Consider the following 23,164-nt stretch of genomic DNA (forward strand, 5'->3'; position numbering starts at 1 on the left):
GGCTCAAGCCAAACAGCTGATTGCATTTTCACTTCATTTCCATTACCATTGCCCTTTCAAGCGCAGGGCAGGCTCAAGCCAATTAGATATGCACATCGTCGTGAGATACTTTGATAGGGTTAAATAAATCTTTTAAATTAATTTCCTTTTCTCGTGTTGGTATAATGGAGACTTTTAACCCTGTCTGCCAGAAAGATGGCAGGGATGGCTCCGTCGTGCTCTGGCATATTGAGTGTCCAGAATGAACAGTTGAATTGCTCTTAACACATATTTTAATTTCATGATGTTGGATTACATTTCTGGGGAAATGCTACTAGCTTTTGTAAGGCATGTTGTAAGGTCTTCCAATTGTTATTGATTATTCTGTTGCAAACAATGTCACTGAAGTTATGTTTTATATTATGCCCTGTTAAGAATACAATCAATAGTATTTTCACCAGAAGATGTAAATAATCACTTCAAAATATTTAAATTGTTGTTCTTATTGAATTTATACTTCAATTATCTTCCAGCTTTTGAAGCTTTACTGTTGGGAAGGGATCTTTCTCGAGGCTATTGAAATGTCAAGGGGGAAGGAGCTGAAATATATGCTGAAAGGAGCATTTTATGTGATTATGACATGTGAGTTGCACTTATAAATGATAATTACTGTAATACTTTAGTATCTTCCAAATCCAAATCTGCTCTGAGCTGTAATATAATATCATAATGCAGTTTAGGAAGAAATTACATGATGGGTAAATGCACGACTATCCTCTGATAGTTTAGTTTAATTTTTGAACTTTTGAAGTTTACATTATTTTTCAACCAACTTGTAAAGTAGAAACTTAACACTTAAAATGTTTAAATGTACTTTGAATCAAAGAGACCATAATGAAAAAGATAAAAAATTGGATTAGCTCTGATAAATATCTTATGGGAATTATTGTGTCAGATGATTTGCAGCTCTCTGGTTATCTATCTATTTATATCTATTTATTTGTCAGTATACACCAGAACCATCTTTTGAGTGTGACCAAGTATGTTAATTTGTGTCGATTTAAAAAAATGCTTAAATGACATGTAAGAATTTTGTGAACGATGGACTTTTATGCTCATTCTTCACATTTTCAATCCTTAAACTTCCTAATCAAATCCAGTTCATTACACAATACAAAATCCAGAATTGTCTTTTCCTTTCCAAGCTGCTCTAAGAAACCATCTCATTGGCACTCCACAAATAGCCTCTCTTGGGATCCAGTACAAACCTGATTTTCTTAGTCTACCTTCATATTGAAATCCTCCCTGCCCGTTAGCATGCTGTACTATTTTATGTTGTATGTTCAAATGAGAATTTTTTTTTTCAAGCTTCATGGGCCAGATGACATATTCCTGAACCTACTTATGTTCTTAAACATAAGAAAGACTTGATGTTGTATTTCACGTCAAGATGACCTTTGGAAATTACATCCATGTATTCAATAATGCTGCCTATTTCCGTTCCTGGAGCACGAATCATGCCTGAGCTCATTAACTGCTGAAACTTTGATCAATACCTTAGTTGCCCTGAGACGTGATGCTATCAGTGTATTTCTGGCGAGCTCTTTTCATTCTATTCTCCATTATTGAGGTCATTGAAAACTTTGCTCTCCTATTCTTTGACTGCACCAATTCTTACACCTCTCACCTGTTTTGTACGTTAAATGCTTTGTTACATAAATGCAAGTAGTAACAGGAAGACATACATTTATAACACTCATTGAATATGGAGAGAAGTTAAAGATTTCTTTGCACACAGTTGGAGGTGCTTTAGTTGAAAGTACAAACATTATTTATTTGGGAAAAAATGGATAAATATATGAATCAGAACTTGCATGGGACTAGTGGGAACACAGAGTACATTTTAGATGTAATTTGCAAAACACTAATGTTGTTGAATTACCCATTAGGATGTAATGAGTCCATCATGCATCTCAGCTTCAGTGAAGATGAAATCCGAACAAAATAGTTTGGCCAGGAAAGTCAGTAGGTGAATGTATCAAGAAAGTAGATTATAACAATTATATTATGAATAAAGTTTAAAGAAACAAGAATATTATTGTTCTGTTAAAAGTTACAAAAGGGGTCAAGGTATAGATTCAGCTATTGTACGAAAGAGTTATACAATGAGAGCATAGAACCTAATATATACTGTACTGTGGAGTGAACAGTTGGAAAGCATAGGGTTGCATGATGAATTAAGAAACTTTGTTGAGATTAAGGGTAAAAACTGTAATACATCATGAAAGATAAACATCTGTTAACAACTAACCAAGGGTGGGTTAATAGTTCTGGTTAAAAGGCATTCCTTTTAATGTGCCGTTTCTCTATAAACTAATCTCTCCAATATTTAAAAAAACATTTCTGCCAGATTGTAACATTCAGTTGGCAGCAAATCAATTTATGTTTGGCTAATCTTTTCCTTTTAAGGATAGATTTTGAATGACCTTGAACTGTATTCTATATCCTGCAGACTGGTCTTTTTTTCTTATTTTTCTTTTGTGCAATGAGACATGAATATCGTGCACTGAAAGCTGTCATGACAACAGATTGAGGTGTTGCTTTGATCAATGATTCAATCTGCGTATTATTAGATCAAAGGTATAATTCGGATGATTATTAGTTTAATATTTGGGAAAATGTCATATAATTAGGAAAATGCCAAGTTGTTAAATGATACAAAAGAATAGTGGCATTGATCAATTGAAGCATGCCCCCACTCCAACCTACCTCGGAGTGACCCTTGACAAGACCCTATCCTTCAAGGAACATCTCAAAAGAACAGCAGCTAAAGTGAAGTCCAGAAACAATCTCCTCAGTAAGCTTGCTGGCTCAAAGTGGGGGGCAGCAGCCCCCACACTGAGCATTTCAGCAATAGCCCTTGCATTTTCTTCAGCCGAATATTGTGCCCCTGTTTGGTCCAGGTCATCTCCCACACACACCATGTGGACACCCAATTGAACTCAACAATGAGGATCATCACAGGAACAATCCGCTCAACACCACTCCCCTGGCTCCCTGTCCTATCCAACATAGCCCCTCCACACATCCGGCGAGTAGTCCTCACTCAAAGGATGCTCCAAAAGACCAAAAACTCCCCTCACCTGCCAATTCACATGGACATCTTTAACTAACCCACTGCTCGACTTCCATCTAGATGACCAATTTGGAAGAACCCACCACCAGCTGATTTCACCATCCAATCAGCTTGGAAAAAGGAATGGGAGTCCAAGGACGTCCCAAATAAACATCTGGTGTCAGACCCCACCCTACCGGTTCCTGGCACCAATCTCCCAAGGAAGCAGTGGATGACGCTGAATAGATTCAGGACTGGACATGGCCCCTGCTTCACAAATGGGGCAGCAGTCCATCCCCACGGTGTGCTTGTGGAGAGCAGCAAACAATGCAACACATCATTGAAGCATGCCCTCAACAAAGACTCAAAGGAGGACTTGTCACCCTTCATACAGCAAATCAAGAGGCAACTGCTTGGCTAAAGGACTTTGCATTAGCTAAATAAATTGATCAATTTATTTTAATGTGTGCAAAACTTAATTCAAAATATGGAAAACTGAGAAGCTTCTTTAAGCAGGTGGATGGGATAGATGGGAAATTGTGGTACAGTATTGGTTAGCCATCAACATAAATTACTTTGAAAAATCTGGTAAAAGGCAATGCTTTCACACAGCCATTAGTTTTAAAATACAGTTTTATCGTGTATGAAAAATTTCTTCCTGAAACTGCGAATGAAACTATCATTATAACTAATTGGCAAATAATTTTTAATTTTGTTAAACTTTTTGCAAAGTTTGAGGTATGAAAGGTGAAGTTTAGCACTATAGTTTAAGTTGTTGATGGAGCTCGTTGCATTTTTATTTTGTAAGTTTCTGTCCTTTATGAAGTTTTCTGTCTGTGTCTAACTAAATTGAATAATTAATTTTATTAAAAAATATCTTTGCAGTATTCCTCACCCAAGTGACACCTGTTTTAGCAACTATAGTGGTAGGTAGACATATCTTGTTCACCATTTTGATTTTAATCTTTGTGTCTGTTTTAACTGAGATAATACAAATAATATAAAATCATAAACAATGCAATAGTTTACATTATAAGACTGCACTAACTTTGCAATAATTTAGCACACTTAAGAGTTGAATTATTTATTTGTTTCATTAACTCTTTTCGTCCTGCCAACTAGTTTTGAGTTACTAATGTTTACTATATCATGTATACTGGACATAACAAAACGAGCAATGGTACATTTTAATTGAATATCAAAAATATTTTGACGGCAAATGTACTTGTATTCTAATACATTCTGCCATGATCCTGATCTAATACTGAATGAATTAGACATGCGGAATAAGTAAAGCATGTTGGTCAATATCTGAAGTAAAAAACATAGGCCATTATTTTTATTGTCAAGTTTACCAGAAAGTAAGTTGAGATTTGGGTTCTGATAAAAGGTCAGACAAATATTAACATTTCTTTGCTTTCTCAGTTGGTGAGTAACTTGGTGAACTTTATCTGTTCTTATTAATGTGAAAGTTGGGAATATTCACATTTTCTGATCTGCACTTTTAAATGAAACAAACATGAGAAGATAATTTGGTTGACCATGAAAAATTAGAAATGTTTTGCCTGTTTTTCCCCAATCAATAATTGAACAAGAACATTAAATTATGCATATTACATACTCATGTAAAGCTTAAGATTCGTAATGGAGATTAAGGCCTCAAGGTACTGTTGTCCTTTATTAGAAAATGTGAGTTAAAAGTTAGCTTCATTATCATCAGTTAATGTCTGGAATTACAATCTTTGTTGCTGTTGTACTTTTGGCTGTCATCTGTCAGTTTGATTAAATGTCATTGCAGTAAGTTTTGTAAAGAGTAAAACATTAATTGTGGTATGCACTCAAAACATACAGCCATAGCTTTGGTTGATCTTCAGTTATAATGTGCGTTTTGAGTCTATTTGAAGGGAATTACTAACTATCACTACCTTTTTACCTTTTTGGTATATTGTGCCAGATGGCATACAGTTTGTATGTAGATGTTATCAAATACCTTTCTATGTCTTTTTTTGCTATAACCACTTTTAGCTTAGTCTTGAATAAATACATGTGAAATGTTTAATATGATCACAGCTTTATCAGTTGCATCATTTAACTGAGCTCAACATTTTCAGACAGACATTGCCTTAATAATGTAAAACCCTTACACATTGTATTTTAATATGGTAACATTTATTTAGTCTGGATGCAAATCTAAAAAAATGAATGAACATTTGTCACTTTTTGGAACTTTGCATTTGTAGTTGCATTTTAAAATGTATGCACATTTTAAGAATTTACAGATTGCAGTTGAAAACTTGTAGTGATTTGTGGGTTCATAAATATAAATTAACCCTACTAATCTGCAGTCTGATTCAAACATTAAGGAATGCAGGGTTTTATTGATTTCTATTGGTTTTATTGATTTCTATTTTTCTTTGTGCATCTAGACGTTCAGCATCTATACTAGTTTGAGTGGATCACCATTGACTGCTAATGTGGCTTTTACAGCACTAGCACTTTTTGATAAATTTAATGGTCCACTCATGATGTTCCCAATGGTAAGTTCCATGCTAACTATTTTGTTAATAAGTACATATAACAAAATATTTTAGAGGTACTTGCAATGTAGAAAGATAAAGGTGAAATAATTTGTGATATGGACTAATATCCATATCGGTGCGAATTGCTCAACAGTCAAAGTATCAATAAATTTAAAAAAAAATCAAATCATGAGGGATCAACCTCCTTAGCCAGTGCTATTAAATAGTTACACCTGTGCTAAGGTTCTCTGTCAGCTTAGTGGGTCAGTAATCTTTATGTTGTCCAAATGGACCATTCAGCAATGAAAGAGGAATTTACAACATAATACATAATCGATTATAAATTAATTTTATTTACTTGTTCTTATTCCTTCTTCCTTCATGTTGTTGTTGATCAAAAATATTTACCAATACCTATGTTGAAAATTTTAATTAATCCAATGTGCAAGACCTTTGGAATTTCTGATGTCCACTACTCTAATTTAATCTCAAAATGGGTTGATCGGTCACTAATTCTAAGATATTGGCCTCTTACAGTTTTCTTTAATGGAAGGACTTTAATTTTTGCATCTATGTTATTCTATTGAAGGGCAATGTTGTTTTAATCATCCTTCAACCTTTCAAACATGGAAAAACAGATGTCAATTTCATTCAACATGCCCGTTATATTTTAATCCTTTAACCTCTACGCCATCAGAGAATTTGTAATTTATCCCTTTTATAGAGAGCACATTGCACCAGGTTGTCACCAAGACTGACTCTTGCCTACCTGCTCATAATTCATATCCCTGCATTCCTTGTGCCTATCCAAAAGTCTCTTAAATATCACTATCATATCTGGCTTCACCAGCATCCATGGCAGCAGGTTCCAGGCACTTGCCATCCTCTGTGCAAAACAAACGTGACCAGTCCATATGACATAGGAGCAGAATTAGACCATTCAGCCCATCATGTTTACTCCACTCTGCAGTCATGGTTATCCTATTTTTCCTTCTCAACACCATTCTTCTGCCTTCCCGTAACTTTGATGCCCTTGCTAATCAATAATCTATAAATCTCCACCTTAAATATACTCTTGGCTTCCACAACCATTGTGGCAATTAATTCCACAAATTCACCACCCGTTGGCTAAAGAAATACCTCCTCATCTCTGCCCTGAGGATTTTATTCTGAGGATTTGCCCTCTAGTTATAGACTCTCCCATCACTGAAAATGTCCTAGTCACATAGAATAGAATGCTATTTATTGTCATTCAAACCTAGGTTTGAACGAACTGTCACTCTATCTAGGCATTTCATTATCCAGTAGGTTTCAATAAGATCCTTCCAAACTCCAGCGAGTATGGGCTCAGAGCCTTCAAAAGCTCCTCATATGTTAACCCAATCATTCCCAGGATCATTCTCATAAAGCTCCTTTGGACCCTCTTCATCACCAGCACATCCTTCATTGGGTATGGGGAACAAAACGGCTTTGAATATACCAAATGTGTCCCAGCAGGAGAGTTATAAAGCCTCTGGATTGTGTTGATGTTCCAGTAAATGAATGCCTTTCTTAATGACCTACCAATTGGCCTTTTAAAATGTATCAGCACTCCCAAGTCGATTGTACCTCCAATTTTTGAATTCTCCCCCCTTTTGGAAAGTAGTTTATACCTTTATTCCTTCTACCAAAGTGCATGCAAGTACACTTTGCTCTGCTGTATTCCATTTGCCACTTCTTTGCCCACTTTCCCAACCCTTTTCCCCAAGGTGGAAATATAGAAAACATAACTATAAGGTGAGAGGTGGAAGGTTTAATGGAGATGCACAGAGCAAGTTTTTTTTTGCATAGAGAATGATAGGAGCCTGGAATGCATTGCCAGGGGGTGGTGGTGGAGGCAGATTTGTTTGTTTGTTCGATCGTTCCGGTTTAGGCACCGGCTGTCCACACGGCAGCCAGCCAACAGTCACTTGTCCTTTTTTTTCACTTTTAACAATTTCCCTCCGGGGATGAATAAAGTTTATCATATCATATTGTATATGACAGTAGTGTTTAAGAGGCTTTTAAATAGGCACATGGTAGTGCAACGAATAAAGGGAAATGGATTATGTACAGGCAGATCAGATCAATTTAACTTGGCATTATGTTCAGCACAAACATTGGGGGCCAGAGGGCCTTCTCCTGTGCTATACTGTTCTATGTTCTGTCTTTAATAGCCAGATATCATGCAAATATTCTAACCATGAAACTCAGAGATGATGCAGAAGCATGCTGTTGTGCACAGGTGGGTGGCATGTATAGGATCAAACAATATATAAAGAAGCAAAGAAGCAGTGTAATAGAAGGAGTTGTCAACAGTGGTATTGAATCTCTCTTAACGCATCAATGCTGATCCTTTATCGTTTCTGGTAAAAATTGTGTACTTTCCTTTCTGAAGGAGCTCCTCCAGTGCATACACTGCAGCAGTTCATGAAGGCAGCTCAACAACACATTTTCAAGAGTAATTGGAGATGGTCAATAAATGCTGCCTTTGTCAGCTCTGCCAACATCCATGAAAGAATTTTAAAATTGATTGGCTATTCCTTATGAATGTATTTCGTAAACATTCCTCAGGATTATTTCTTTGTGCACTTTTGTTTTCTGCTTGAGTACATTTTTTGGGAACCCGGGACAGCGGATGCCAGGCCACTGGAACAACAGGCCACGACTGGCCCGTGAACACGTCGCACAGGATGGAACCACCCGAAGGGCCCAACGGCACATCCTCCAGCACCAAACCCTAGATCGTGGTGCTGTACGCCAGCATCTCTTCGTCCAGCAGCTGGAGTAGTCTATTCCGCAGGGCCGGGTTGAGAATGGTTGCGATCGCCGGTGGGGGGGGGGGGGGGGGGGGGGGGGGGGGGGGGGGGGGGAGCCCAAAGCGTCCGCTACCAGGTTACATTTACTGGTGATGTGCCGGACGTTGGTCGTGAATTCTGAAATAGCCGTAAGCTAACGCTGCTGACAGGCGGACAAAGGATCCGAGACCTTGGCGAATGCAAAGGTGAGGGGCTTATGGTCCGTGAAGGCTACGAAATCCCGGTCCTCCAGGGAATACTGCACCACGAGGTGCAAGACGAGCAACTCCCAGTCAAAACCACTGTAACGTTGTTCTGTTGTTCAGCTGGCAGCTGAAAAAGGCAAGAGGCTGCCATTGACCGTTGAATAACTGTTCTAGAACGCCGCCGACTGCAGAGTCCGAGACATCCACGGTAAGGGCTGTGGGGGCGTCGGCCAAACCAAGGCTTCCTTTGCCCCCTGAAACGCCGCCACGGCGACATCGTCCCATTTTACCTCCCGCCTCTTGCCAGTCAACAACTGGAAGAGCGGCCGCATTATTTTAGCCGCCGCCAGCACGAACCTGTGTAGAACGTCACCATGCCCACGAATTCTTGGAGACCCAGCACTGTGGAAGGCCGCGGAAACTGGCGGATTGCCTCAACCCTATGCGTTCGAGGCACTGCTTCATGTCACGTCACCAGGTGGCCCAGAATGTCGATGGCCCGGAGGTCGAACTGACATTTGCCCGGGTTAATAACCAGGCCGTGCTCGCTGAGGCGTTGGCACAATAAACGTAGGTGAGTGCAGTGCTCCTGCCTCGAGCAACTTGCCACAAGGATGTCGTCAAAATAGATGATAAAGAAATCGAGCCCACGCCCCACCAGATGCTGGAAGGCCTGCGCGGTGTTCTTAAGGCCAAAGGGCATCCGCAGGAACACAAAAAGGCCGAACGGGGTGATGATAGCCATCTTTAGGATATCCTCCGGTCGCACAGGGATCTGATTGTATCCCTGGACTAAGTAAATTTTTGAAACTAGCTTAGCCCTGGCCAGATGGGCTGAGAAATCCTGGATAAGGAAAATACGGTAACGATCAGCTGTTGTAGCCTTGTCACCACAAGGCCTCCAGTCCCCGAAGTCCTTTGGCACCATGTGCATCAGGGAGGCCCATGGTCTGTTGGAGCGTCGGACATTGCCCATGGCCTCCATTTTTCGAAACTCCACCTTCGCTATCAGGAGTTTATCAGGGGCAAGCTTACGGGCACGGGCTTGGAGCGTTGGACCCGATGTGAGAATAAGGTGCATGACACCATGTCTCGGGCTGGCCGAGTCGAACTGCGGGGTGACAATGTCCGGAAACTCAGCCAGTACCTGGGCATATACATTGTCCACCGTCGCTACTGGGTTGTTGATTGGTGCGGGCGACGCAGTAGGGCACAGGTAGATCTCCTCCAATGTCGAAGCATGGACAAAGCGTTGTCCTCTCACATCCGCCAGGAGCGATTGCGCCCGCAACAAATCTGCGCCCAACAGCGGCTAGGCCACATCCGTAATCATGAATGGCCAGGTGAAGTGGCATGTTCCAAAGATGATGGGAATAGTGCGGACGCCATATGTGCGGATAGAACTGCCATTCGCAATGGTTAAGGGGGGGGGCCGCTTACCAGCACGTGTGTCCACTCTGGAGAGGGGCAACACGCTGACCTCCGCTATGGTGTCCACCAAGAACCTGAACCCCAAGCATCGGTCCCAGGCATAAAGACGATGGGTCCTGCCGGCAACCGCGATGACTATCGGCGGCCAGCACCGGCATTTCGCGGAAGCGAACATGGCTGGCGGCATTGATGGGCCGCTGAACCCCAGCGTTGGTGGTAGAAACACCACATCCATTTTCTTGGCTCCTGTGCAGCCTGCCTAGTCTGCGGCTCCATGGAGCCTCTGGTGGGCGTGGTCTTAGGCCGCTTTGCCTTCCAGAGCACTGTGTCGATCCGGTCCATTACAAAGCGCACCCACTTCCTGCTGGTCTGCCAGCCACAGCTTGTCGGCACGCGCCGCTAGCCTCAAGGGATCTTCAAAGCTCTCCCCTGAGAGCTGCCGATGGATGTCGTGAGACATGCGCGAGCATCTCGCTCATGAGGCCCGAGGGCTTCCTGTTGCCGAACCCGCCCATGTTGAGTACTCACGCCGCTCGGCCCAAAGATCTGGAGCAGCAGCTCCTTGAGGCCTACATATTTTCCCACCGCTGGCAGATTATCAGAGGGAAGGCACGACCCGGCCGGCCGTTTCCTGGTCGAGAGCGCTCACCATGTAATGGCAACGGGTCGCGTCGGCTGTTACGCCGCAAATGTGAAACTGCGACTCTGCCTGTTGGAACCATGCCTGCGGCTGCGAGGTCCAGAATGTAGGCAGCTACAGGGTGACCACGTTGAGTTCGGCCTCCTAGGCGGCAATGGCGGGTTGGGCGATGGCAGGGTGCATTTTTTATTCATAAATTTTCTTCAGAATTACACTTCTGGATGTCAGGGTCACCATTGTAGCGGGGACTCGCAGGAATCCAGCCAAGAATCAGACACAACACGAAGTTGCATGAACGAACGGTACTTATTAACAGTGCTTCTCCCTACTCCTATAAAAGGGCACTGGCGTTGCCCAGCCTTAAATAACCCAAAGATCAACCCCGTGACCTGCGCCTGCCACACCAAGACACCTAACTCCTCCCTCCAGAGCTGAGGGTTCACTGTGCCCGTGGCCTACTTCCAGGTAACGCCACAAGATTTTTATTTTGAACTGGTCAAAATAAGAACATAATATTTTGTAATTAAGCATATGAAATGAAGATACAATGCTGGTATTAGTTTTCACCCATCCAAATTCAATGTAAAATTTTGATGATAGCATAATGCTGGTGGAACGAGTGACTTTTGCTTAAATCAGATGATTGAACACATTGGCCATCTGGGAATTTTTACATTTTAGTTTAGAGATACAGGGTGGAAACAGTGTTTTTGGCCCACCAAACCTGCACTGACCAGCGATCCCCACATATTAACACTATTCTACACACACGAGGGACAATTTTTACATTTACCATGTCAATTAACCTACAAACCTACCCCTGCGCCACCGTACCACCTGGTTTTGCCTTGTTTAGTTGTATTGCAGTTGGTGAGCAGTTGATATAGTGTAAAATTACTTTCTTAAGCTGGCACATCAACATTTGATATGATAATTGCATTTGGACATTAGCCTGTTATTTAATTGAATTATATATTTTGCCATCACTACATATTTTTGCTTGCTGTGTTTTAGATTTTCATTTACTATTTTGTTATTCAACAACTATGCCGTATCTTCCAGAATTAAATCTATTACTTTTTCTGTCTTCTTTAAAATTTACTCACCAGAAAAAGAAATCTAATTCCTATCCACTTTATTACAGATTGCAAAAATTATCGTGAATGGAATTGTTAGCATTCGTCGATTAGTATCTTTCTTTAACACTGAGGAACTGAAACAAATTACGGAATCTGATATTGGCCATAAAGATACCGAATACCATATAAACTCTCCAGACTCATCTAGCAAAAATGGGTATTTGCCTGTTGAAGTAAGTAATAGTTAATAATATTCTTGTATTTTAATTAAAACTGATATTACCTTGACCAAAAAAAGCGTGAGTTAAACTCCAGCTATGTTTTTACGCATTTTTTCTAAAATGAGAAGGCCCATTTCAGAAAACGTTTAAGGAAGACGGGAAATGTTTGATATTAATTTGAAGTTTAAGATTAATTTTAACAATGATTATTATTACCAGCTGTTCATTAAGCTTGTACTTATCCATAGACCTATATGTTTTTGAAATGGAATGTAATTAGAAATCATTTTCATTCTCTACTGGAGCTCTGTATTCTGTGCAAGCAGGGCAATTAACTGTTTATTTCTCAAACAATTTTTGTGAAGTATCCTTAATATTTATACAAAGTCAAAACCAATAGTAAAGTTCAGTGGTTAATTCAATGCTAACTCATACAGGAAAAACAAAGTAAAGAGAGTAAAGTAAAACAATACCTTGAGTTGACCTTTTGATGCCAAAGATTATTTGCCAGTAATAGCACCGTATAATTTTATTGAAAAAGAAAATCCCCTGCAGTCGAATGGGCCTGAATTCTTTTTTTATCCCTGGTGAATTTCTTACTTATTTTCAGGCAAGATTACAACTGAACATTTTTTATGTGTTTCAGTGGTGAAGCTCAGTGCTCGATACTAGTACAGCAACATTTTAGAGGAATAAGGCAGCCTTTTCCACACAACTACATTTAACCTTATCTGATTTCCTGAAATTGCTGTTAAATTTATTCTTGGAAAAACTGTAAGGATTGCTAGGTCATTGTTATTTTTGCTGCAAAATCAAGGCAGCTGCCTCACAGCACCAGTGATCTGGGTTAGATTTTAACCTTGGATGCTGACCGTGTGAAGTTTGCACATTCTCACTATGACCGTGTGAATTTCCTCTGCGTGAATTGGTTTCCTCGAACATCCTAAAGGCGTGCGGGTGTATAGGTTGATTTGTTTTTTGTAATATTCTCCTAATGCATAGGGAGTGGATGAGAAAATGGGTAACATAGAACTAATGTGAAAGGATGATCAATGGTCAGCGTGGACTCGGTGGACCGAAGGGCCTGTTTCATGCTATATCTTTAAAATTTTAAGTCTTTTAAACTAATATATTCAAGTCAAGTCAAGTCTATTCATCACAAACACATACGAGATGTGCAGTGAAATGAAAAATGGCAATGCTCGCGGACTTTGTGCAAAAAGACAAACAAACAAACAAACAAACTATAAACACAATATAAACACACACATATTCTTTTACATATTAAATATTGGAAGGAAAAACGTTCAGTAAAGTTAGTCCCTGGTGAGATGGGCGTTTACAGTCCGAACGGCCTCTGGGAAGAAACTCCTTCTCAACCTCTCCGTTCTCACAGCATGGCAATGGAGGCGTTTGCCTGACCGTAGCAGCTGGAACAGTCCGTTGCATGGGTGGAAGGGGTCTCCCATGATTTTATTGGCTCTGGAGTTGCACCTCCTGATGTTTAGTTCCTGCAGGGGGGCGAGTGAAGTTCCCATAGTGCGTTCGGCCGAACGCACTACTCTCTGCAGAGCCTTCTTGTCCTGGGCAGAGCAATTCCCAAACCTGATGGTAATATTTCCGGACAAGATGCTTTCCACAGCCGCTGCGTAGAAGCACTGGAGGATCCTCGGAGACACTCTGAATTTCCTCAATTGCCTGAGGTAGTAAAGGCGCTGCCTTGCCTTACTCACGAGTGCTGAGGCGTGTGATGTCCATGTCATATCCTCAGAGATGTGGACTCCCAGATATTTAAAACAGCTCACCCTATCCACAGGATCCCCATTTATCCTCAATGGTGTGTACGTCCTCGGATGATGTGCCCTCCTAAAGTCCATGATCAGCTCCTTCGTTTTTTTGATGTTCAAGAGGAGGCTGAGTGCTAGATCAGCCACCTCCTCCCGGTAGGCCTTCTCATCGTTGTCTGAGATCAGGCCCACCACCACAGTGTCATCAGCAAACTTAATTATTGAGTTGGAGCTGAACCTAGCCACACAGTCATGTGTGTACAGGTAGTACAATAGGGGTCTGAGGACGCAACCCTGGGGCGATCCTGTGCTCAGGGTGAGGGACTTCGATGTATTCCCTCCCATCTTGACTACCTGGGGCCTGGTGGTGAGAAAGTCCAGGACCCAGGCACACAGGGAGGTGTTGAGCCCCAATTCCAGTAGCTTCCCGGCCAGTCTGGTGGGGACTATCGTGTTGAAGGCTGAACTGAAGTCTATGAACAGCATCCTCACGTAGCCCCCCTTCCGGCTGTCAAGATGAGAGAGAGCGGTGTACAAAACCTGGGAGACCGCATCGTCCGTGGATCTGTTCGGATGGTATGCGAACTGCAACGGGTCCATGTTCCGAGGGAGGAAGGCGCAGATGTGTTTCTTCACCAGCCTCTCAAAGCATTTCATGACTACCGAGGTAAGGGCCACCGGACGGTAGTCATTCAGACAGGCTGGGGAGGCATTTTTTGGTACCGGTACAATGATGGATTTTTTGAAGCAGGCAGGGTCCACGGACTTGTCCAGGGAGAGGTTGAATATTGTAAGAATTTTCCTACCTGTAGGCATTTTCTTGAGCATGCATGTGACTTAACAACATGCATGATTCAATGATGTTCCAAGTTGGAAAGCAATATTATTTTAGGAAATGTAAGAATTTCTTTTGTTTTAATGCAAAGCATTACCTTGATAATACGTGGAGTATTTGAACCTTTTACAGGTTTCTAGCTGATGTGAAAGAGCTGGTATAGAATTTATGCAATTAATAAATAGTTTGAGCTCTTATGTACACAGGAATTATGTTCAATTTTAAATCTGAGATTGGTAATTTTTGTAAATATTTAGAGAAAGGTATATTGTTAAGTCACATGCATGGTCAAGAAAATGCCTACAGGTAGTTCTCTTCCTTTGTCCCTAGAAAGTTTAGGTTTATTATTCTTTCTTGAACGTGCTAAGTTATTACTTATTCTGAGGCATTTTGCATTCTTCTTAGCTTTGGCGTACTTAGCCTTAAGGACCTGTCCCACTTTCCCGAGTTACTCACGAATTCTCACGAGTTTTCCCCTTGATTCAAACTCTGAGATGCCAGCCGTAGGGACTCGGGGCAATTTATTTTACTCGTGGACATTTTTCATCATGCTGAAAAAACGTCCCGACTTATCTGATGCCCCGAGTACCTACGGCTGGCATAATGAGCCGCTACGATATAACCATGGACTCCTAAGGCTTCCTACGGACTCGCTACGGACATTCTCCGAGTTTGAATTGAGGGGAAAACTCGGGAGAATTCTTGAGTAACTCGGGAAAGTGGGACAGGCCTTTTAAGGTTTGGATTACACCCAAAATGCTACATCATATTGTTATGCTCATCAAAAGTTTCATTTTACTAAAGGTTTAAACCTCAATGGTCATGTTGTTGGTAATTTCAGTTAATTTGGAACTCTTCCTATTATAACACCTTATGTAGATATTGATATACTGTTGCTGATAGTTTTTCTGTTATTAGAAGAGAAAACATTTGGGTCTTTATTTTTACATTCAACTTTCAAAGATTGTTCCCCAGATTTTGTGGCAAAATGCAAGGCAAAAATAATGAGCCCCATAATAAGCAATTTGGGGATGATACAGTCAAGAAGAAATGGAGCAAGTTTCTTAGGCATGATATAACATTCAGTTAGATTTTTGTTTATACTCATCTTATTCCTGTCCACCCACATTGGATGTGAAACCATTAATATTCTTACGTGGGCGTGCACATCTCTGAAGATCTTTCCTGGTCCGAGAACACTGATGCAATTATTAAGAAAGCACATCAGTGCCTCCACTTCCTGAGAAGATTATGGAGAGTCGGTTTGTCAAGGAGGACTCTCTCTAACTTCGACAGGTGCACAGTAGAGAGCATGCTGGCATCGTGGCTTGGTTCGGCAACTTGAGCGCCCTGGAGAGGAAAAGACTACAAAAAGTAGTAAACACTGCCCAGTCCATCATTGGCTCTGACCTCCCTTCCATCGAGGGGATCTATCACAGTCGCTGCCTCAAAAAGGCTGGCAGTATCATCAAGGACCCACACCATCCTGGCCACACACTCATCTCCCTGCTACCTCCAGGTAGAAGGTACAGGAGCCTGAAGACTGCAACAACCAGGTTCAGGAATAGCTACTTCCCCACAGCCATCAGGCTATTAAACTTGGCTCGGACAAAACTCTGAACATTAATAGCCCATTATCTGTTATTTGCACTTCATCAGTTTATTTATTCATGTATTTACGTATATAATTTACGTATGGACACAATGATCTGTTTTGTAGTCGATGCCTACTATGTTCTGTTGTGCTGAAGCAAATCAAGAATTTAATTGTCCAATCAGGGACACATGACAATAAACTCTCTTGAACTCTTGAACCAATTTCTATTTATCCCAATTCAGAATCTTAAAATTGACCAGCTGAGCAGCTTTTTGAGCGAGAGAGAGAGAGACAATGTTTGATCATTTGTGCACCAATGTTCTTACAGATGTGTTTCTTAAATAGCCTGTTTCTGCTGATAGGAGAAATCCAGTACAAAGGAACATAATGTTTAAAGATAGACACAAAAAGCTGAACTAACTCAGCGGGACAGGCAGCATCTCTGGAGAGAAGGAATGGGTGACGCTTCAAGTCGAGACCTTTGTTCAGACTGGTTACGGATAAGGGAAACAAGGGATATAGACGGTGATATGGAGAGATAAAGAACAAAGAATGAAAGATATGCAAAAAAAGTAACAGGAGGAATCACAGAGGGGGAACAGCGAGAGAGGATGTTGCAGAACTCTCGTCGGAGAGAGGAGGAGAACTTCTTCAAAAAAGGGAATACCTTGAGGAGATTTTGCCGTAGAGTAGACGAAATGTGTAAGAAGGAACTGCAGATGCTGATTTAAACCGAAGATAGACACAAAAAGCTGGAGTAACTCAGCAGGACTGGCAGCATCTCCAGAGAGAAGGAATGGGTGACGTTTCGGGAGGCTGCCTGTCTATCTTCGGTTTAAACCAGCATCTACAGTTCCTTCTTGCACATAATGTTTAAAGAGTCAGTCGAACAAAGATAGAAGTTAAAATTTTCATGCAAAGGGCAGTAAAGTACAAATTTCTACCCTCCAAAATATCAGCACAATTAATAATTTTAAATTCAATATTGATAGACATTTTGCTGGGCAAAGCCATTAAGGGATATGAAGTTTAGGGCAATGAATGGAATCACTTACAGATCAATCACAATCTCATTGGATCATAGAAGAAATTCACAGGGAGTGCTTTTTTTGTGTGTTCTTGGTTAATGATATGGTATTAATTTAAATTTGGTTGTTTGTTCAGATGTGCAAATGTTTAGTGGTTGGCGATTACGTTTATTGTTGTGATCTTGCAAGCTTTGTTGCTAGTTCCATTTTAATTTTGGTAGAATCATTTACCTGAACTTTACAAAAAAACGCAATTTATTTTTTATCTCGATTCTAATCTCGCACCTCATGCAGACAGAGAGAAACGATGTTGATCACTTTAACAACTGCAATGATTCATCAGACTGCCCAGACAAGTCTCATCCAGACGTAATTAATTACTCGCATGAATCAACGCTTGAATGCAATCCAAAGGATGTTGAACTCCTTCCCAAATGCAGGTGAAATTTCAAATTGACAGTGATTGTAAATTTGGCTTAGTTAGTTATTTATTGCATACAATTAATAACTGTTAACAGCATAGAGTTCTAAATAATAGAAACAGGCCCTTTGGCCACCTGTATCTATGCAGACCATCGTGCCTATCTATACTCATCATAATTGCCTGGCCTAATTTCAGATCACTCTGTTTTGTTTATTCAAGTGTGTGGCCTGATGCCATTAATATGTTGTTATTGTTCCTGCCTCCACCACCTCCTCTGACAGCTTATTCCATGACACCAAAATCGCAGCAGGGCCTTGATTAGATGTCAAGTGGACCGAAGAATGGCAAATAGAGTTTAATTTGGCTAAGTGTGAGCTGTTATATTTTGTGAAGTTAAACCGGGGCAGGGCCATAACACTGAATGATTTGGTTCTGTGGAGTGTTGTAGAGCAGAGGGATCAAGGGGTAAAAGTACATTGTTTCCTGAAAGTGGCATCGCAAACTAATAGAGCGGAGATGAATGTTTGGCACACTGGCTTTCATCAGTCAGGGAATTGAATACAGAAGTTGAGAAATTACGTTACAGTTGCATAAGATGTTGGTGAGGCTGCATGGAGTATTGTGTTCACTTCTGATCACCCTGCTATAAGGGAAATACCATTAAGATGGGAAGAGTACAGAGAAGATTTATAAGGATGTTGCCAGGACTCAAGGGCGTGAACTATAGGGAGAGGTTGGGCAAGCTAGGACTTTATTCCTTGGAGATCAGAAGACAGGGGTGATATTAAAGAGGTGTATAAAATCATGAGGGGAAGAGATAGGGTGAATGCATAGTCTTTTACCCAGGGTTGGGGATTCAAGACTCAGGAGTCATAGGTAAATAGTTCCCCGAAAATGTCCTCCAGTTTCAGAGAAACCTACCAGAGGAACGGACACTGCTATCTAGCCTGTCCATGCGCATCATCATTTTATACACCTCTATCAGGTCACTTCCCAGCTACCTTCACCCCAGGGGAAACAGTTGCGGCAAACCCAATCTCTCCTTGTAACTGGTTGCACACCAATCCAGGCAACATCCTTGAGAATCTTTTCTGCTTCCTCTCTAGCTTAATCACATTCATCCAATAATGTGGTGATCAGAACGGCACACACTATTCCAGATGTGGCCTAACCAACCTTTCTGAATCTGGTGGTATGTGCTTTCCAGCTTTTGTATCATCTCCCTGGCAGGAGAGGGGGAAGAGGGAATAACTGGGATGTAAGTGGTTCTTAATTATGTTGGCTGCTTTTCTGATGCATCATGAAGTGTTGATGGCTGTGATCAAGGACATGTAGTCTTTGCTATGTTCAGTTATGAAGAAATTGTTCACTACTATGCAATATATTGCAGTCTGTTTACTGAAGGGGAAAAGTGAAAAACTACTAATTGACAAAAATGTCAATTTTAATTGTTGAATATAAAAAAGGAAAAATGTCCTTTAGCATTTTAATATTCCCTGCCTTGCAAACAGAAACACTTGGACTTGCAATGTGCCTGTATTGTAGATATTTTTTAATAAATAGCTCACTGTCCAGAAATCTGAATAAAGTATTCAGTGTATGTTACTGAAGAACAATTTGTGATCTTTAACCCCAATCTATCTTAATGTCAAAGGTTCTTTTGAAAATACAATGTGCAGCAGTTACCAGACAATTGGAGTATTCATTTAACTGGAGCATTTATTCAGATGAGGATTTGTTCTCTGTACATTTTTAAATAGAAGTACTGCTGTTTCATCAGAACAGATTTATCCATGGTCCCCATAGAGTAAATACATTTTGGCAGTTGACACATATTAGAACTGCCACCCTATGATGCATGAATTTGCTGCAACTGTTTACCTAAAAATAATGTCAGGCCTCACCAAAGCCAGGAGCGATAAAGTTGTCCGGATCTATAGTTTCCACTATGTTTTTATAGTTGCCATTATGTCACATAAGTGTTAAATGCTAGCCTGCTTTCATATGTTATAGCCCCCTCATAACAGTTTTTATATGTTTAACAAATCTCAAGTTTATCTTTTGCATAAATAACATCAATCTGCTTTTTACTTTTATTATGCCTTTAATCTCATTTATATTTTTTAAACTGAAAATCTGATTTTTGCTCATTATTTCTTCAGGGAGGGGATAAATACTCATGATTCTTGCGAATGTCCAAAGTAATAATATAAATTAATAACACTCCATTTTGTGCCAGCAAATAATTTCAAGCCTGAAAGCATCTTTTATTAGAATTGGATAAAAATATAGTTTAGAAGGAGATCATTCAGAATGTTTTTGTTGTTGTTTGCTTTGCTATTCAATTAATCTTATTTTCTGGTCCTTTTCTTCAATCCTTGTACGTTTTTTCCCCCCTAAAAGTATTTATCCCATTGTAGTGTATTTGCTTTCACAGCCCTTTGACAGCGGTAGAAGCGGGGGGAAGGGGGTTATTTAAATTCACAACAACCTAGCTATGTGGAAAAACATGTTTTTATTTTCTGATTTAAATCACTTTCCTTTCATTAGCAACCCAAGGACTACTGAAAATAGTTTATCCTTCATTACTCCATCAGAACTGATTATAATTGTGAACTCCTAGTCAAGTCTTCTCTTAATCTTTCCAGCACTAACAACACCCATACCCAGCTTTTCAAGTATCTGAAGTCTCTCATCCTTGAAATAAAGGACTCTTTCCTGGACTCGTACGGAAAATATTTCATGCATCTTTCCAAAACTCCCATTTTCTATGGTGGGTGTCATATGGCACACCTCTTAAAGCCACAGCCACACAATGCCAGCGACCTAGGTCTAGTCCTGACCCCCCCAGTGCTGTTGATGTAGTTTCCACATTCTTCCTGCAACCACATGGGCTCCCTACTCGGCTGTAGTTTATTTCCACATCCCAAGATGTACAGGTTGGCAGGTTAATCAGCCATTGTAAATTGCCTCCAATCTGTAGGTGAGTGGTAGAATCTGAGTGGTTGAGTGGGGAGTACAATTAATGCAATTTAGGTGTTCATGGTTGTTGTAGACTAAATGGGACGAAGGGCCTGTCCCTTTGCTGTATATCTCTCTATGATTATATGACTATAATTGTCTCCCTACATTTTAAGAATGCAAAGGTAATCTAAATGAATGGTGGGGAAAAACATTTTTTTGTTTCAACTTGCAGATGTTTATATATGTCAAAATTTTACTTGAACTGAAAGCAATAACTTTATTTTTCTAGTGCAAGCAGTATACTGGAGATCCACAATGGCTTTTTTGCATGGGATAGCCATTCTGAAAAATCGATTCTTCAGGATATCTCATTAAAAATTTTCAAAAGTAATGTTACAGTTATTGTAGGCAAGGTAAGTTAATATATTGGTAATATGTTATTTAATGTTACTTCTATTAACAAGGTGTTTCTTATATGAAAGGTCATGTTAGATTGCAAATACAAACTTTGGCGGTAGGGTGGTCATGATTTACAATTAAACTAGTTTGTGGGTGTTCAAAATTATGGTATTTCATAAAGTAAAGATAACAAAACCAAGCCATTTAGAAGTAAAACTAGATGTACTTTTTTCATGCCAAGGTAATATAAACACAGAGTCCTCTCTTTGCAGATGGCTTGATAGTTTTGTATGTTAAAGAATGAGAGTAGACTTACCAGGGGAGATGGATCAAAACAACACTTCTACTATTTTTAATCAGGCACTGGAAGGCAGCCAAGTCAAATGTTTCATCTTGCAGAAGAGATATAAAAGTTTAAAATTTGCAGTTGGTTGTGGACACAATGCACGATATGGAGATGTGCACATTTAAATCGCCCTTTAAAATTTGTTTCCATTAATACATCATTTTGTTAATTAAGGTGATGGCCATAGTAATATGGATGGAACACTGAATTTTGAGCATCTTGAATCAGTATCAGGGATCTCAAATGTGAAATGGATAAAGAATACATTTCTGCCTCCTCCCTAAAATAGCTGCTGTTTTGTATCAAATTACGTTATTCTATTTGCTATTCTTGATATTATGTACGTATGTCCTTAAAAAGCTGGCAATTCAAAAAATGATAACGTTTCATTTATTCATATACCTGTATTAATAACGGGGTTAACATCATTATATGAAAGCTTGAATGACAAGGTATCAATATTAAGAGACATAATTTTCATGGTGCCTTGCCAGAAAATTAGAATGTGATTTGATGAAGGAGAGTTAAGGGCCTGTCCCACTTTCACGACCTAATTCACGACCTTTTTTACTCGTGGACATTTTTCATCAGGCTAGATAAACGCCCCAACCTACTTGAGTACCTACGACTAGCATCACGGCCTGCTACGACCTCCTATGACCTTGTGACGACCATGCTGCGAGTATGAGTCAAGTGCAAACTCGGCAGAGGCCGTGAGTTAGGTCGTGAAAGTTGGACAGGCCCTTTAGCAAAGCTGTTTGGTTGGACAATGCAGAAAAAAAAACACAATTTTAATTTAAGCCAAACTTTAAAATATATAGGATTTATCTTTTGGAAAATTATCCATTCTAATTGTTATTCACACTTGGCTAATTAACACACGCATTTTTGTTTGGAGTGGCATTATCTGCTTCAAACAAAACCACCCTTTATCTGCTGCTCTATACTGTATATATATTTGACTCCAAATTCAACCATGTAGCATTATTTGTTTCCGTTCTGCATGGTTAAAAGTAATTTTCCTGGAGTGAAACACAATAATGGCCACTTTGGTTTTATTTTATTCCCCATATAAGAAACCCCCCATCTGGGATGACTAGCGCTATCAATAGAATTATTCTGGGCTGGGACTTCACAGTTAAATCCTACTGCGTTACCTTATAACCATTGACCCTGCCCAAACCACCAAACTTATCACCCAATATGCAAATGCTGAAACCCTAAAGTCTAACCCACTGCTCTCCCTCACCCTGACATTGGCTACTCTTGTACCTTGTCACTAGGAACCAGTTCAGCCAATTCAATGCAAAACCATCAAACTTATGCCCCAATCAGGACACTGACTTCAAGCCCTACTCTTCCTCCTCCTCCTCCACACAAAAGCACATATTGATCCTGGATGTTACGTTATCCTTTACACAACTAAAGTATAAATGCACAACTTTTCAGTAGCACTGACATCTTGAAGCAATTATAGTATAATAGTATCTAGTGTTTCGTCATCAACATTTATAGTTTATTCTGACCCTCACCTCGTCTACCATTGGGCCCCCAATAAGCCCATTATTCTTTGAGTTGTAACCCATATGTTTAATGGTTATTTCCCCCACCAACTTGGAACTCTTTTTACCTTCCCTCCAATTACATTTAATGCTGCAAATATTAAAATTCTGATTGCCATCTCTGCATCCTTTGGAACGAAGTTGTCTTGAGTCTGCACATCTTTGGCATCTATTCTGAAACGTGTAATGCTTGTTCAATGACCTTTGGCAAGGTTC

At 40.2% G+C, this 23,164-nt stretch overlaps 1 protein-coding gene across 1 annotated transcript in view; it reads left to right on the plus strand.

Annotated features, from left to right (window-relative positions):
• LOC129696506 (ATP-binding cassette sub-family C member 9-like) overlaps positions 1-23,164 on the plus strand; it is an 85,645-nt gene that overhangs the window by 23,297 nt on the left and 39,184 nt on the right. The window contains 6 exon segments of the mRNA XM_055634481.1: positions 513-621; positions 3,980-4,020; positions 5,521-5,631; positions 11,851-12,018; positions 17,548-17,693; positions 20,931-21,054. Of these exon segments, the coding sequence (XP_055490456.1) occupies positions 513-621; positions 3,980-4,020; positions 5,521-5,631; positions 11,851-12,018; positions 17,548-17,693; positions 20,931-21,054 (699 nt within the window).

Source organism: Leucoraja erinacea, chromosome 4 (genome assembly GCF_028641065.1).
Source record: "Leucoraja erinacea ecotype New England chromosome 4, Leri_hhj_1, whole genome shotgun sequence".
Lineage (NCBI taxonomy): Eukaryota > Metazoa > Chordata > Chondrichthyes > Rajiformes > Rajidae > Leucoraja > Leucoraja erinaceus.